This window comes from Podarcis liolepis, assembly GCF_965112155.1.
Source record: "Podarcis liolepis genome assembly, chromosome: Z".
Lineage (NCBI taxonomy): Eukaryota > Metazoa > Chordata > Lepidosauria > Squamata > Lacertidae > Podarcis > Podarcis liolepis.
The window spans coordinates 30300217-30318225 of NC_139570.1; the positions used below are offsets into that span (position 1 = coordinate 30300217).

General features: G+C 46.1%; 1 protein-coding gene across 13 annotated transcripts in view; it reads left to right on the forward strand.

Annotated features, from left to right (window-relative positions):
• LOC310698169 (rho GTPase-activating protein 20-like) overlaps nt 1-15996 on the forward strand; it is a 96143-nt gene extending 80147 nt beyond the window's left edge. For all 13 annotated transcript variants that reach the window (XM_083484991.1, XM_083484985.1, XM_083484992.1 and 10 more), the window contains 7 exons: nt 1752-1940; nt 2701-2876; nt 4307-4468; nt 5747-5856; nt 7039-7228; nt 9354-9471; nt 11397-15996. In XM_083484991.1, coding sequence (XP_083341117.1) covers nt 1752-1940; nt 2701-2876; nt 4307-4468; nt 5747-5856; nt 7039-7228; nt 9354-9471; nt 11397-13012 — 2561 coding nt within the window. In that variant the 3' untranslated portion in view covers nt 13013-15996. The remainder of the gene's footprint in view (nt 1-1751; nt 1941-2700; nt 2877-4306; nt 4469-5746; nt 5857-7038; nt 7229-9353; nt 9472-11396) is intronic.
• The last annotated feature ends 2013 nt before the right edge of the window (nt 15997-18009 follow it).

Below are 18009 nucleotides of genomic sequence, written 5' to 3' on the forward strand. Positions count from 1 at the left end.
AAGCAAAGCATCTAGTAAGCCTGATCATTATTAATGCTGTTGCAACAGGGTGCTCCCTTCACACACAGGAGAGTGGAGGAGGACCCAGAACAAAGGTGTGCCTCCGCTTATATAGACATTTTGAAATTCCCTGCCCTGGAGCTCAAGACCACAACCAGAAACATCATGCATACATCACAGAAGGGGTGTAGACCAAGACCACCCCCCAGATACATCATACCTACTTCATAGAAAAGGCAGTCTACAACAGAATTCTGAGTGCTTTGTTTATCTCCTGTCTGCCAGGTTATCTGATAACGCCTTATCTGTGGTAGTCTGGCCATTTTTTTGAGATGGTAATCACTTAATTCCCAAGACAATGGGAAGGTTCCTTCACCCTCACCCTCCTTGCAGAGAAACATTTGGTCAGTTTGGGAGTCAAAATGATTTCAGGGCTGTATTTCTGTGCTGCTGCAGACATGTGGTTTATATATTTATGTACCGTATTTTTCGCTCTATAAGACGCACCAGACCACAAGACGCACCTAGTTTTTGGAGGAGGAAAACAAGAAAAAAAATATTCTGAATCTCAGAAGCCAGAACAGCAAGAGGGATCGCTGTGCAGCGAAAGCAGCAATCCCCCTTGCTGTTCTGGCTTCTGTGATAGCTGCGCAGCCTGCATTCACTCCATAAGACGCACACACATTTCCCCTTACTTTTTAGGAGGGAAAAAGTGAGTCTTATAGAGCAAAAAATATGGTATGTCCTTGCTTGGTACATTTATGAACATTTATTATATATCTAAGACCTTAAAATTCTTATAACACATAATAAGCCCTTTGTTCTCATTTGAAGGGAAATTGTCAAATTCTCACTTTCCTAAACAATATAGGAACGAAAGCATGGGACCTTCCTTAGAAATCTGTACATGTCCAAATTTTGAGGTGTGGTTTTCCAACCAAACTGTGTTTACAAAAATGCATATACATTGATACCTTGGTTGTTGAACTTAATCCATTCTGGAAGTCCGTTTGGCTCCCGGAACTGTTCGAAAACCAAGGCGCGGCTTCCAATTGGCTGCAGGAGCTTCTTGCACTCAGTCAGAAGCCACGTAAGCTGCATCAGACGTTCAGCTTCTGAAAAATGTCCACAAACCGGAACCACTGTATTAGGAGAGAGCATGCATAAAAATGGAATATATGGTGAAAATATCATACAACATGCTAGAAGTTGCTTGCAAGAAATGTGTACCTAAAACTGCATACAAAAATGCATGTATTAGGGGAAATCTGCAATAAAATGCTAAATAATTTTTGTAAGGACTTTTTTTTAATTGCAAATTGCTGCAGATATTCAGAGAATTAAGTTTAAGATTATAAAAATGAGAAACTGAGAGTTCTGAAATACAGTGGTACCTCGGGTTAAGGACTTAATTCGTTCTGGAGGTCCGTTCTTAACCTGAAACTGTTCTTAACCTGAAGCACCACTTTAGCTTATGGGGCCTCCTGCTGCCGCCGCACCACTGGAGCACGATTTCTATTCTCATCCTGAAGCAAAGTTCTTAACCCAAGGTACTATTTCTGGGTTAGCAGAGTCTGTAACCTGAAGCGTATGTAACCCGAGGTACCACTGTAGAAAGGTCTTTCTATCCCTCGTCGTGACAGGCAAGTTCTTTCAATGCATTTAATTTCGTAAGTCCAGCTGGTTTAAGCATGGTCAGGGCTAGCGCCTTGACTGTTTTCAGAAGCTAACACCTCTTGTCGTTGCAACAGGCCATGAGCAACCCTTCAGCATTATTCTCAGCTGCCTCGAAGACTCCATGCACCAGCCACAAGATACAGACAACAGAATGCTGTTCACTGATTATTATGGAAATTCCATCCTGGACCAGCTCCCCAGGGATAGGCAATGCCAGTTCATCCTGAAACTCAGACACCAGGCTCCAGAGCATCTGCAGAGAGGTAAGAAAATAGTCCCAAATTGCTGGCAAGACCTTCAGGGATCTCAGCTTGTGACCTACTGTTTTAATTGTGGCTACAAATTTAGTACCAACATGAATTTTCTCACTAATTAGGAATCCAGTAAATTCAGATGCAACTGTTTGAACTCTGGGCAAATGTTTGTTTATCTTATTAAGGCAATCAAATTGTCAAATGTTATTAAACACCATATTGGTTTATCAAATCACCAAATATTGTTAATGGAGATAGTTGAGGAGCAGGAAAAGGATAAAGGGGGAAGGCAGAGGTTGGCAGTTTGTCCTCCTTCCCTAGTGGAGGCTAATAACTGCTTCAGGAACTAGAAGATTCAATCAGCGAAATGAGTTGCTGCTGTTTTGGGGGTGGGAGGACTGAACACCCCTCCCGCAAGCGAATATCTTTCTAGTCCCTCATTTCTATATAATGCATTCCAGTAGTTCACAAAACAGTTCTATCTCTCTGCATAAGGATCTTAGAGACCTCCCTGCCTCATTTCTAATAGCTGCCCATCATTCTGCTTTATTAGAAAGCAATACCTCTCAGATATTATGGGCAAGGAGAAAAGGCTTTCTCAGCCAGGATGGACAGCAGGGGAAGGAGAGGACATTTGGAAGTTCATGGAAGATCAGCAGTCTCACTTCTTAATTGCTCCGAATTGCCTGCCTGGTACCCAGTTTGTACCTCATCAACCTTGCCTTAGAAAGGGAACACCCTGAAACCTGAGGTGCATTTGTGCTTTCAGAAAAGGTACAGAAGCACACCAAGAGGAAGAAATCTTTGATCGATTGGGCACTCCGCCGAAGCACCAGCACCCCAACTGGCAGCACAGTATCACAGTCTCCGACCACCTCGAGGAAGCTTTTTGGCCTGTCCCTGGAATCATTGTGTCCTGATGGAAACCTCCCCAAGCCAATTATGGTAAGATGGGGACCCAGGGATGTTGTTTGGGTGCCTCTGCAGAATAGCTTCTTTACTCTTTTGTTCACTGTGTCAGTGCATATTTAGATGCATGGGAAGAAGGCTGTGAAGGTGGCTTGGGCCCTGTCTGCACTATACATTTAAAGCAGTATCATACCATTTCAAACAGTCATGGCTTTCCCCCAAAGCATCCTCGTACCTGTAGTTTGTTAAGGGCGCTTAGAGGTTGTGGTGGTTGGCACTTAGAGTTTGTTGTTGTTGTTTGCATTTATGCCCCACCTTTTTCTGCAAAGAGCTCAAGGTGGCATACATGGCTCTCCCCTTCCTCATTTAATCCCCACATCAACTGTGAGGATGGTTAGGCTGACAGAGGCAGCAACTGGCTCAAGGTCACACTGTGAGTGGGTTTCATAGCCATGTGGGGATTTGAACCAGATCCTGGTCTACTACTACAGAACAGTGGTTATTAAGAGACCCCTGTTCCCCTCACATAGTGACAATTCCCAGAGTGGTTTGTTATGGTTGTTAGTAACAACAACAACAACAATAACAATAACAACAACAACAACAATAATAATTTCATTTCTATACTGCTTTATATTTCTAAGAAAAAAATCTCAAAGCAGTTTACAACACATTAAAACATCAAATAAAATAACCCAGGATAAACATTACTGAAGAAAATCAAATACAAAGGGAGTTGGACTAGAGGACCCTTAGGACCCCTTTCATATCTATGACTCTATAACTGTTTATAATACAGATGGTACCTCAGTTTTCGAACATCTCTGTTGACAAACAGTTCAGTTTTCAAATGCTGTAAACCCGGATGTAAAAGCTTCGGTTTCCAAACACGCCTCGGAAGTCGAACATGCCATGCAGCTTCCGCTGAGTGCAAGATCCTGAGGCCTAGTTGTCGGCTACTGAGTTTTCAGTTTTTGAACATTTCAGAATTCAAACGGTCTTCCGCAACTGATTATGTTAAAAAATCGAGGTACCACTGTACAGTGGAACGTCGGTTTTCTGAGCATCTCAGAAGCTGAACGTTTTGGTTTTTGAACACCGAAAACCAGGAAGTAATGGCTTCTGTTTTTGAACACACCTTGGAAGTCGAACGGCTTCTGCTGAAGTTTTTTCAGTTTTCTCCGCTGAAATTGTAGACCGCGTTTTGCACCTCGGTTTTCAAACATTTCAGAGGCTGAAAGGTCTTCCAGAATGGATTACATTCGAAAACCGAGGTTCCACTGTACTGAATTTTAAATTGCAACCTGCCCTGGGACCTGCTGGTGAAGGATGGGTAATTAACAGCAACAACACGAATATTCCCTCTGTCATGAATGAGAGCTTAACCTGATTGTCCAAAATGCAAATTATAATAATTGCCCTTAGTGATCATATAACTGACATTGTTCACTTCCACACAACCCCAGGATATCCTGCAACTCCTGTACCATGAGGGCCCCACCACAAGGGGCATCTTCAGGCGCTCAGCTAATGCCAAGACTTGCAAGGAACTGAAAGAAAAACTCAACTCTGGAGATGATGTCCAAGTGGATGGTGAATCTGTCTTTGTGGCAGCTGGAGTTATTACAGTAAGTTGGACCATATTGGTAGTACTTTAAAGACCTCAAGTTTTGCTGTGCTGACTAACAAGGATCTGCTGCAGTGGCTTAAGTGGGGGAATCATAGAATCAAGAGTTGGAAAGGACCCCAATGGCCATCAAGTCCAACCCCCTGCAATTCAGGAATTTCAACTAAAGGGAGGGCCTTTAATTCAGAATTGATGGCAAGTGGTGTCATATAACCCTCTCAGCCTATGGGCAACAGCAGTTTTGAGTCATCCCATACTAACATCCAGGCATGTCAACTAATTTAGATAACAGTAGAGAAGTGTGAAGGGTTAAGGACTGGCAATCTGTGCAGAAAGATTAGAGGCATTCAACATGTCATTCTTCATGGCGATTAGTAAAAAAATTGACCCTCCTTGCTCCCATGATAGTGCAAACTGTGCTTTATGGAGATACTGATGATGTTAATTTTGCCCAATAGGTTTTCTTGCAAACAGTGAGGTTTCTAGTATTGTGGTGTTCTGGGCTTCTTACAGGTGGATTCTGAGAAGCCCTGGAAAATGAAACCAAGTGTGGTAGAGCAGCATTGAGCAATATGCTTCTATCTGCACAGCACTGTGCACAATGCCATCAGACTGAAGTGCACAGGGTCCATTTTGTGCTCATGCCGAAAGGGGATTCCAGACACTGCCGGTCAGCTGGTTGGCAGCACCTGCGGGGATTGAATGAGCAAATACTTGTCAGGGCTTTGAGCCCATTGCAAAACATTCCAGCGGTCACCTGGTGTCATTGTGATGCTAGGTGGTTGACTGGTGGGTGTCCACATCTGCCTATCACAGGGTTTCCCAAACTTGAGTCTCCAGCTGTTTTGGACTACAATTCCCATCATCCCAGACCACTGGTCCTCCTAGCTCTGGCATGGCCAAACTTGGCCCTCCAGCTGTTTTGGGACTACAACTCCCGTCATCCCTAGCTAACAGGACCAGTGGTCAGGGATGATGGGAATTGTAGTCTCAAAACATCTGGAGGACCAAGTTTGGCCATGCCTGTCCTAGCTAATAATGATGGGAGTTGTGGTTAACATCTGGAGACCCAACTTTGGGAAGCCCTAGCCTATCAGATTTGGGCCATACGGTGAGGGATAAATAGACTTTTCCCACCCCTACCTTAAACTGTGTGGTTTTTGACACACACTCACAAAATCAGGGCTTTTGTGCTTCATTGTAGAATAAATCTCAAAATCGACTCAGTTGCTCTCTGCATGACTAACCAAATCACTCTGCATGTCTGTATTTAATATAGGATTTCCTACGCAATATACCTGACAGTGTTCTATCCTCAGACATGCACGGGCTGTGGATGGAAGCCATGGATAAGGAAAGCCGAGCACATAAGATTGAAGCACTCAAAAGGTTTGCTACTGGGGCAGTCTGTCTGCTTTGATAACCCTGGGTAATGAATATCTACTACTACTCAGTCTCCCATTCCAACTGCCATGTGGGATCCTTTAGAAAAAATAGTGCCATACGCTACATTCTAGTAAGATGCTCTTATTTTAAGGAGAATTTCAAGCATGCCCCCTCCTCAAAATGGCAAGGGGATGGAAAATTACTTGATCCATGTAGTGGGGGGGGGGAACATTTGTGGACCCTGGCTAATTTCTCTTAGCCTGACTTTAAGGGAAGGGCTCAGCAAGAGACCACAAGGTTTGCCAGCAGAAGATCCAAGATTCAATCCATGGTTTCTCCACTTAAGAGGATCGGGGAGGGAGAGAAGGAAACGATGGGAAAAACCTCTGCCTGAATCCCTGGAGGGCCACTGCCAGCCAGTGTAGGCTATACTGAGCCACATGGCGCCTTCCTGTGTCCCTAAACTCACAGAGTGGTTGTGAGGATAGAATTGCAAGGGAAGAGCCTTGCCTACCACTCTTGAGTGCAGTCGAGGAAAGGCAGATTTGGAAATGTGATCTATCAACAAGCAAGCTTCCAATATTTCCTGGAACACAGGTTGGAAGCCACTCTTCCGATTTATGCCAGCTGCTCTTCATTCAGCAGTTGATGGCTTTCCATGGGCTTTATACATGAGCATAATAACAGGCTCATAATTTGGAGTAGAATTAGAAATGCAGAAGCATTCAAGGCTCAAGTCCTGCTATGGAGTCAGCTGAGATAAGGTATCATTTGCAGGAACCCTGCTTCTCAGTTGTGCTGCCAGCTGCCCTGGACTGGATACTTACACTTTCTCGGGGGAAATGATAAAACTTTAGTCCAACATGCAGTTGCCAAAATCAAACCCAAGCAGCATGTCCAAAGGATTAAAAAATAATAATCCTTGTTAAGAATTCTAATGTTGCATTCAAAATTAACGTAGCAAAATTTCCTGCAAATGTTGAATGCTTGCTTTTCCTTTCTCAGTTGATGTGCAAATTTGAGGCACAAGTACATTTAGGGTATGTTTTGGCTGTGCAGAGTAGTAGTTACTATGCCACGAAAATCCCATCAGATGTGGACCCTCCTCCAGGGAGCCGATTCTCCCCTTTTGCCTGCGGTCTGAGCTGATGTTCTTCATTCTCGTTTCTCTTCCTTTTTTTGCAGCTTAGTGAATCAGCTCCCAGAAGCAAACCTCATTTTGCTCAGACACCTATTTGGAGTTTTACATCACATTGCGCAAAATTCGACAGAGAATCAAATGAACGCCTACAACTTGGCCCTCTGCATCGCCCCCAACATGCTGTGGCTTCCCAGCCCAACAGGTCCTGAGGAGGAAAGCAAATCCACAAAGAAGGTAACAGCCTTCTCTGCTTCTGGGTTTTTACCCACATCCCTTTCGTTGGCTTTTCCCTTTGGCTCAGACACTCTGAACTCTGATTAGACTTCCCAAATCCTTGTTAAGTTTGTAGTCCCTTTTCTCAGAGCTGGAACACAGAGCTAGCAGTTGCATGATGCTAACCCTGGCCCAAATTGCTTTGGTCATCATGTCCAGAGGATATTTGTGATATGGTATGACAGTACTGACCACAGTAGCTCATGCACTGGTTACTTCAAAACTGGATTACTGCAATGCACTCTATGTGGGACTTCCCTTTGCAGAATGCTGTAGCACAATTGCTGACAGGAGTGATATCTTGTCAGCATATAACATCTCTGCTCAGAGATGCACACTGATTGTCGATTTGCTGCAGGGCCAGGTTCAAGGTGTTACTGTATATAAAGGTGTTTAGGATCAGTTTACCTGTGAGATCACCCCATACATGCTCACTTTGACCACTTCAATCTGCGGAACCGGCTCTGTTACAGGTGCTACATAATACTTGTTCCACATTTGTAAGAACTCAATCTTTTAATGTGGTAGCACCTGCACTTCAGAACTCCCTGCCTATTGACATCAGTCAGACGCCCTCACTGCACTCTTTTTGGTGCCTGCTAAAAACATTTTCATTTAGGCAAGCCTAGACAGATATTTGGGATGCAGGTGGCTCTGTGGTCTAAACCACAGAGCCTAGGGCTTGCCAATTGGAAAGTAAGGTTCCAGCAGGAAGGTAAACGGCGTTTCCGTGTGCTGTTCTGGTTCGCCAGAAGCGGCTTAGTCATGCTGGCTCCATAACCCGGAAGCTGTCTGCGGACAGACGCCGGCTCCCTTGGCCTATAGAGCAAGATGAGCATGCAACCCCAGAGTCACCTGAGACTGGACCTAACGGTCAGGGCTACCTTTACCTTTACCCAAATATTTAGAATGCTGATGTGTTTTTAGTTGATTGCTGGTCTGGATTTTCTGAATCTTTTAATTGTTTTACTAATAATCTTACTGTTTATTCTTTCAGTAAACCGCTTTGAGGTTTTTGACGATCAAGCAGTATATAAATTTTATGAAATAAATAAAACTAAGTGGGTTTGGGTGAGTGTAAAAGGGCAGAGCTGGATATAGCACAGATCTTGTCCTGCTGCATGCCCTAAGCAAGCCTCATGCCCTCGGGCACAATGTCCTGGTCCCAGTGTTAATGTATAAGATTCACTGCTGGTCTCATTCGTATATCTTATTCATATAATTTATACAGCACTTGATTATTTAAAAAAATCAAAACCTCAGAACGGGTTACAAAGAAAAGATAAATCAATAAAATTATCAATAAGAAAAAGTGGCATCAACAATTTAAAACTTTCAGGAAGTTAAAATTACAATAGACATCCGCTTTCTAAATGTCTAAGCTTGTCTAAACAAGAAAGATTTTAGCAGGTGCTGAAAACAGAACAGTGAAGGCACCTGCCTGATGCCAATAGGCAGGGAGTTCCAAAGTGCGGGTGCTGCCACACTAAAAGATTTGAGTTCTTACCAATGCAGAGTGGGTATTACGTGGCACCTGTAACAGTGCCAGTTCCACCAAGCAAAGCAGTCTTGTCCTTTGTCTCCTGGCTCATCCACACTTCCACTTGTCCTGCCACTTTCCCCCAGGAAAACCTGCTCCTTACCGCTGAATCAGAACAAACATCAAAAAGCATTTCTGCAGATTGATGATTGTTCTGATTTGGCAGTAAACAGTGGGTTTTCCAAGGGGAAGTGGCAGGACAAACGAAAAACCACTTGGGGCTGTGTTTTCCAGGCACAGGACAAGCGAAAATGTGGACAAGCCCTTAGACACCAAAATGTCTCGGGCCAGCCCTGCTGCTCCTCTGTTCACATCTAATGCAAATTTCCCCTGCACAGAGACAAAATGGGTTTGTTTGCTGATTGTGTGCTTCAGCTCTTAATCGCACAGTAGAATAGAGACTGGAATAATTATACATAATAACTAACAGACAAGTACCATGTTGTTGGAATTAGCCACATGAACAGCATCCAGAGCTGGTGTCCTCCACTTAATAGAATCATAGAGTAATAGATATTACCTTGGCAACTGCTCCCTTTCATACAGGTGGCCAGGCTGGTGCAGTTCCTGATTGAAAATTCAGCTGAAATTTTTGGAGGAGACATTGCTACACTGTTCCAACAGTCAGAGAAAGAGAAGTCCAAGAGTGCGGGTGCCTTCCTAGGTAAGACCATGGCTGAGATACATACCGTATTTTTCGCCCTATAGGACGCACCGTCCCATAAGATGCACCTAGTTTTTTGGGGGGGAAATAAAGGGGAAAAAATTATTTTCCCCCCAGGTGTGGGGCTGGGGCAGCCCGAGCTTCCCCCGACCCCAGCCCCCAAACAGGCAGCTCTCTGCAAGCCGTGGGAGCCCAGCGGTATCTCCCGCTGCTTGAGAAAAGGTCCGCGAAGCCTGGACGCGCTGAGATCAGCGCGCGCAGGCTTCGGGATGCCGGCAACTCTCCCCAAGCAGCAGGAACGTTCCCGCTGCTTGTGGAGAGATCCGCGAAGCCTGGACGTGCTGAGATCAGCGCGCGCAGGCTTCGGGATGCCGGCAACTCTCCCCAAGCAGCGGGAACGTTCCCGCTGCTTGAGGAGAGATCCGCGAAGCCTGGATGCGCTGAGATCAGCGCGCGCAGGCTTCGGGATGCCGGCAACTCTCCCCAAGCAGCGGGAGCGTTCCCGCTGCTTGAGGAGAGGTCCGCGAAGCCTGGAGAGCGAGAGGGGTCGGTGCGCACCTACCGCTCTCGCTCTCCAGGCTTCAGCGAAAGCCTGCATTCGCCCCATAAGACGCACCCACATTTCCCCTTCATTTTTGGAGGGGAAAAAGTGCATCTTATAGGGCGAAAAATACGGTAGTCTGTTCATTTAATATCCCCGCCTTTTCAGGATGCTAATGATGGATTACATCCCAGAATGGAATAGAAAGGGGCCGGGGATTTCAAAGTAGAAAGAATCACCTGACTGGCTATGCCCACAGGATTCCTCCAGTCACTCCAGCATCCTGTTCTCACAGTGGCCAGCCAGGTGCCTGTGGGAAACCAGCAAGCAAGACCTGAGGCACTGTAGAGGCAGAATATAGCCATTGTGGCTAGTAGCCATTGATGGCTCTATCCTCCATGACTTTGTCAAATCCTTTTTAAAAGCCATCTAGATTGGTGGAGAAAAGAGAGAGAAGGAGAAGGGCACCAATCTGTGGCAGAGCTGATTTTCCCATTAATCCCCACCTCCCAAAAAAACCTAACTTGTCCCATTTATTTCAGTGGACCTAAGGAAGGGGGATTCATGGAGGACAAGGTTATCGATGGCAACCTGCCATGATGGCTATGCTCTGCTGCCACAGCCGGAGGCAGTAAATGCTTCTGAATACCAGTTGCTGGAAACCACAAGGTGTGGGGAGAGGGCTCTTCTGCTTGTGGGTTTCCCATCTGCTGGCCGCTGTAAGAACAGGATGCTGGACTGGATGGGTCATTTGGCCTGATCCAACAGGGCTGTTTTTTGTGTTATTAGGTGCTCCCAGATGGGCTCTTAATACTGTGAACAGCTGAGATACTATAAATGGGTTGTTGGCAACAGGTTTTCTTTACAGTGGTGCCTCGCAAGACGAAAAGAATCTGTTCCGCGAGTCTCTTTGTCTAGCGGTTTTTTCGTCTTGCGAAGCAACCCTATTAGCGGATTAGCGCTATTAGCGGTTTAGCGGCTATTAAAGGCTTAGCGGCTTAGCGGCTAAAAGGCTATTAGCGGCTTAGCAGCTTAGAAAAAGGGGGGAAAGCGAAAAAAATCGCAAGACGTTTTCGTCTTGCGAAGCAAGCCCATAGGGAAATTCATCTTGCGAAACGCATCGAGAAACGGAAAACCCTTTCGTCTAGCGGGTTTTTCGTCTTGCGAGGTATTCGTCTTGCGGGGCACCACTGTACTGAATTTTCCTCAAATCCAAATTAAAATGGGGTTGAAATCCAAATTAAATGGGGTTAAAATAGGGCTGGCATTTTGACACTTGTGTGTTGGTGCTGGAAATAAAAACCACACACACACACACTTTGCATTCCTGAGGAGCACAGCAGGTGCACATTTATCTTGATGTGGCTTCCTCTTATCCCCACAGGCCAGCTCATTGATTCCTCAGATGAGATGGAAAGTGCTCCCTCCTACCAAGGAAGGGCAAATCAGCATTATGTGCGGGAAGCAGGCGGTGAGGGCCTCTTCAGCCCATTTGATGGACTGATGCTCAATGAGGATCAAGAGGACTGGGATTTGTTTAGCGAGATCACTGCCTGCTATCAGAGCAAAGCTGGGCACACCAGTTCCAACAGCTGCGACTTCCTGAGAGAGCAGGGATCCTTTTGCTCACACTGCCCAGTCTGCTCACTGGGGCCCTCAAGGAATCGGTGCTCTTCAGAGCCCAGCGTTTGCCTGAGCTCTCAACTTTCTGTTGAGGACCACGAGCCAGTGGCCCGGCAATCCAGTTGTGATGCCACCATCATGCACAGCCATAGTGATTACGTCCGCAGGCTCCAGCAACTGCAGATGGAGAGCCAGAAGATCATAGATGAAGGGCTGAACCCTGGTCCGAGCAAAGGAAAGCAGAGTTTCTGGGGGGCCTACCCAAGCACCAGCATGCCCAAGAAGCTTGACCCTCTGAAGTCGTGCCTGTCTAACACGTCTAGCTTCTCCAGCCTTTCATCAACCACCACATCTGCCTCCTCGCTGAGCTCCTTGGAGAGTGCTTTCTCGTACTGCTCCGAGTCATCTACCTTCAGCCCCACTGAAGCCTCCACCCCGTCATTTACATTTGAGACGTCTACCAAGCACCACGGCTTGTCCCCTAAGATGGCAGAGAGATCCTTGAAGGAGTGGCACAAGCCCTTGACCTCCCCTTTGCCACTGGGCCCTTGCAATGTGGGCGCTTGCTGCGGGAGACAGGTGGATGACCAAGAGCCAAGCTGCAGCAGCAGAGTGTCATCGAGGGTCTTCATACCTGTAGGTAGCCCGTTTCGTGAGGACAACTGGGACGAAGAGAGGAAAGAGGCAGGAGCTGCTGAGATGTTCGGACGCACTCCTGTGAAGACAGACTTCAGAGGTCATTTCCCTAATACCGAGAGCCCTTCTCTGCCAGCACCGCAAGTGCAAAGGGAGAAATCTGTGAAGCACATTGAGATCAGTCGTCCCAAAGCTTCGCATCATGGCCAAGAAAGCCTGAAGCGCACCAAGATAACCGTATTCATGGCACCTAAAACGAGCTATCCAACAGCATCTCCTGTAGGGCAAAACAAGGAGGAGACAGCCAAGAATCTGCAGAGCATGAAAATTCATATTCCGCAGACAGTGTTCTACGGGCAAAACACTCCTTTGGTCCTCCAGTCTGCCTCAAGGAGATACCACCATGAATCAGTGAGCCAGTCACCCCAGGTGGAGATCCCTGAAAGTGTTCCCCTCATGGAAGTCCCAGGGGACCCAGCTGAGCAGGAAGGGTGGCACACCAGGGTCCAGCGGAGCACACTCGGCCACAACCTCCGCGTCTTTCTCCCGACCTCCATCCGCAACACCGTCCGGGAGTACTTCAACCAGGAAAGCTCTAAGGAATACTGCATGATGAGAGCAGAATCGGTGGAGAGTGAGCTTCTGCGGAACAGGGCAGAGTGGCTTAGAAGCCAGCCCCGCCCCAGCGCCCCGCCCAAGAAGCACAGCGGTCGAATGTTTCCAGAAGAAACCATTGTCTAGGAGCAGAGCACCTGCACCTTGCGCATTTTTGTGCTTTCTTTCCGCATAGGGAGGATAGTCCTGTGAAAGTGCCTCTAAAATGCTTAGCTGAGATGTGAAGATATTCGTTTTCATGGGCTGGTGTCAAGTGGCTGTCAGTGTGGTCATTTGTCGCTTTTCCCTTGGCCTCTGTGTGTGTGTGCTTTCCCTGCCCAGAAGAAAAGACGGGAACAGATGGCTGCTAACATGAAGCCGCACTCCACACATGCAAAGCTTCATCCTGCTGCTTTCTGCTGAAGATGCCAGTTTGCACAGAGGGGTGAGCAGACAGGAGCAGAGTCACTCAAAAGGATTTTTGTTGTTGTTGTTTCAGCTCCATGCAAACGTCATGGCAAGCCTACAAGGACGCTGAGGAGACCCTTTCAATTACATTGAAAAAAAAAGTACAACAAAAAGAAATCCTGGCTGTTTTTTGTTTTGCTTTTCATCACTTTGTTAGGTGAAACTCGAAAGAAAAACATTTCATTTCATCCCCCCCCCCCTTCATTTCTGAATTCTCATTGTTTGTGTGTTTAACTTGGGCATGACGCCCAAGGCCGTGTGGAAATAGTTATGTGATATGGCCAAGTATGGGACAAAGCAAGAAAGCTACTGGTCTGCTAAGTTTGGTTTGGTCAGCTGGCTGCTTTCTTCTTAGGGAAGACCTACTGAAGCTCTCAAGGTATCCCAGGCTTGGCAGGCTTCGCCTGGCTTGTTGATCATACTTATGCCATCTCCATTTCATCTTGCCTTGACTCATGTGCTTCATGTGAACATTATTTCTTTCTTGCAATGTTCTTTTGAAAGAATGGACAAATGTCTCAGAATAGCCCTCCTTTCATCCACAGGATTTTCACTTACCGTATTTTTCCGTTTGTAAGACGCCCCCATGTATAAGGCGCCCCCTATTCTGGAGGACTCAGATTTAAGAAAATGGGGGGAGATGTATCCATGTATAAGATGCCCCCTAATTTGTGACATTATTTTAAAGGAAAAAAACCTAGTCATATACACAGAAAAATGTGGTAACCTCCAAATCTCCCCTTGTCAGCACCGCCAACTTGAAAATTTCTTCGGCGGATTTCTTTATAAGGGATGCTGGGGTCATTTACAACTTTCTACAACTCTGGCTACTTCATGAGGTCCTGTCTCAAGGTCCCTCCCTCCCCAGCTGTGTTTTGATGCATCAAAGTTACTGGTCGTTGTTGTTATTATTATTTATTTGAACTTACTAGTCATTTTTCACAAAGCTCTTAAAATGTCTTACAACTAACAGCAACAAAAATAATATGCAGTACTAATAGTTTAAAACAGATACACAACACAAGGTAATCAGACCATGAAAACAATCCCTCTCCCTCTCCCTCCAACATAGGTCTGACCACAAGAAAAAAGCCACCAAAGAAGGGGGTGCTTCCCAGATAACTGGGGGGAAAGGAACATCTTTGCCTGGAGGCAAAAAATATCAATGTCAGTCAGCGGTGGAGGAAGCCGATCAGGCTCCTGGGGCGACATGTGTGCGCTGCGCCCAGGGGCGGAGCCAGTCATCCACAGGGGCGGAGCAAGCTGGCCACAGGGACACCGTGGGGCCTCCAAGGAGTCTGTCTCCTCCCACTCAGCCACCCTACAGCTGAGGAGGAGGTAGCAGGCAGACTGTTTGGGGCAGCACGGAGGCTGTAGGTGCTCAGGCCACGGCATCACTCCCAGGAGAGACGCGTGGCCTGGGCACTCTGCAGGCCCTGCAGTGAGTGCCGCCCACCATTTTGTCACCCCCCTCAGTGGGGTAGACCACACCTACTGCACTCCCTTTGCTACACCCCTGATGTCAGTACCAGGTGTCTCCCTAGGGAGAGATTTCCATAGATAGGCCTACTGAAAAGGCCTGTTTTCTGGACAGCTGCTCTCTGGACAGCTGCTGGTGGGGTACACAGAGAAGGGGCTCTTATGCTGACCTCAGGATCTTGGCAGGCATGTGTGGGAGGAAGGTGTTCTTTAAAGTATTGGGCTCCTTCTGAGCCATGGAAAGCTATATGAATCAAAACTGATTTGGTTGTATTTACACATAGTCCAGCATAGAAGGAAGTTTGTATGTAGAGTAAAATGGGCAGAAGGAACAGAGGAAGGGCAATCTGAAATGAAATTTTAACAGGTGGCAAATAGGTCTGGCAATACCTTAGGGCGTTTTTTAAAAACTAGGCATACTGTGCTGTGGGTAGCGCTGACCCTGGTGCAAAGAGCAGCCTGCACTGATTTCAGGAGGGAAAAACAGAATAGTCTGAGCCCAAGCATTGCCAAGGGAAGTGCATGGATGGCTACCCCCAAGTGAAATCATGTGATCCTGTGTGCACTGGAAAATGCTGTCTGGCCGGCTGAAAGTGCTGGCTCATCCACAGGGACAGCAGATCTGGCCACCAAGGAATACATCAACTGCTAGCTGAACCACATCTTTCTGTGAAAGAAGAGAGCCATCCTTGCTTAGGGGACAGAAAGAGTATGTGATAGAGATTTTTTGAAGCAAGGTTTCGTTCAAACGTTATAGAAGGTTTTCCGAGTGGGACATGTAGAAAAGAAAGCTGGGCCACTTTTTTAAACAAAGTGTTTATTCGCTTTAACTGCCGGTTTAAGAAGCTTTAATTGTGTCTGTGGTCTGCTCTTGAGTATTTTTCATTGAACCTAAAAGTAAGTAGAAGATCTCTCTTCCCTTAGTCAGTGGAAATCACTGTCCTTATCTTTAAACTGGAAGAAATAGATTTTTCCTGCTGATACGTGATCATTAAAAAAAAATAATGTTGCTGTTGTTCGTGTCGAGTCCCGTTGTGCTTGTTTGTTCTGTGAGTACAAGTTTAAGCTCTTTGTTGTCAATTTCTCTTGCACATAAAAGCTGATAAAGAGATTGTTTCCTTCTAGATTTCTAAGCTATGGTTGTAAAATATTTAATAAAAGAAGCACAGCTTTATTTGTCGAAACTGCCTACTCGTTTTTGTCCACTGCTTACTAAAGGTTGCTGGCTTTTAACACACATTTTATTTGTTAGAGACCACAAAGGAATTGTTGCGGTAGAAAGAATCCTACTCACTTCATGTTTTTGCAATTAAGAGGGCTGGAGGTCTAAAGAGGTGCAGGGGTAACAACGACCTATGCTACCCCCTTGCCTCTTAGTGTCCCCCATAGCGATTCCCACCGCCCTGCACGGGGTGGCACCCCCCACTTTGGAACCACTGGTCTACAGGGATGGCATTCCAAAGCTATAGGGAAAAGGCCACTCACCACACTGTCCTGGGGGTGGGCACACCAAGAGGGCCTTCAATGCAGATCTCAAGTGTGTGGGCAGGGTGGTCTGGGTACAGGCAACCCAACAATCCAGACCATATTAACACTTGCTGATTTCATGGACAGATCAGAACACACTTAACTCTTTCCCATTGAAATCAAGACTTCAGAGTGGCTCTCTTTGGCTGGAACACTGCCTGGCTCCCTTTTATAGTTCACCAATCACCACTGCAATACCTCTCCATGCAAAACCTCTTTTGTATGCTTGATTGCTAACATACACCTACAGACTTGGCCCTTTGGGGTCCCTTCCACCTCTACAATTATATGATTCCACATATACCTGTTCCTAGGGTGTTTTGCACTGTTCAAACAAGTGCATCCCCCCACCACCACCTTTGGTTTCCTGATTACATGTGGGATATCATATATATTTTTCCTGGTTTGTTCTTAATATTTAACAGGCTCTTGGGCCATTAAAATGTTTCAGGAGCAATTCACAGTATTGAAGAGGGCAGTGAAGATTCTCGACAGTGGGAAAGAATCTCCTTATCTAAATGTTCCAAATCCCCGTTTTCAAGATAGGAGTAAACAGAATGAAAAGTTAAGTTTTCTTTGGAAGGAAATTTTTAAATATGTATTCCAAGAATCTAGAAAGATATCAAACTGGCTCAAAAGTCATCCTGACTTCAGCCCAAACAAGGAGTTTTGGCAGGGTCCGAATGTCCCCTGCCCCTCCCAGCTGCACATGAACCATCAAACTGTTGTCATATTATTAAAGAGCAACAAATAATTTAGGGAGCCGTATTCTCACATGTTTACTAAAAGTGGTGGAGGGATCATGTCCAGGAGACGGAAACTAGATTTGCTCCAGATGCTTAATACACCACTCATATTCGGGGTTTTCAAAGTCCTCATGGGGCTTTGCAAGAATCCTGTGCTTGTCGCATTGTTCCATTCCCCAGTTCTTTAGATCCTGAGGTCAGTGGTGCCCTGTGCCCTCCCCCACCAAAAAAGGGGTTAAAAATCAAGATTACAAAAGTTGGGTGCCACCCCCTCTCTCTGCTGAGCGGTAGAAAAAGCCCCTTGGGGTTCTGGGCACTCAGCCAGGGTCTGTGGTTCTTTGGGGACTTGAGACACGATGGAGACTGTCATAGCTTTAAAAAATATGGTTTAGTCACCTATTTACACCTTCAGGCTGCATGGAGGGAGTCCAGATCTTACTGCATTGTCATCTCAAGAGGGGCTTGTTCCCTTGTCTTCCACAGCATTGCAGCCCTGGAGTCCAAAGGCATCTCTCTCAGCCAGCCTTCAGCCAACCTGCCCAAGATGGATCCCGGTCTTTTCTCTTCCTTCTTCCCGAAGTGTTTTCTTCCTCAAAAACTTTCTTTTCCTGTCCCTTCAAACACACACCTTGGCAACATCTGTCTCCCCAGGCCAAAGGATTACTCTCAAATGGCCCATCAACACCTTTTGTCATGTTAACAGATTTGTTCTTCACATAAACCAGCCCAGGTATTCCATGTCTGGCACAGCTCTGCAGCTTGTACTTTTATCCATATCCCAATTAAAATCCTACCATTCAATAATTTCTAGGGTTTGGGGAGGTCCTCCCAAATCGATAGCATTATTACTTATTAAATGTATTAGTTTCTTTTTTGCCACAGCAACTTGAGACGAGTCACAATAAACAGAAAACAAGCACATAC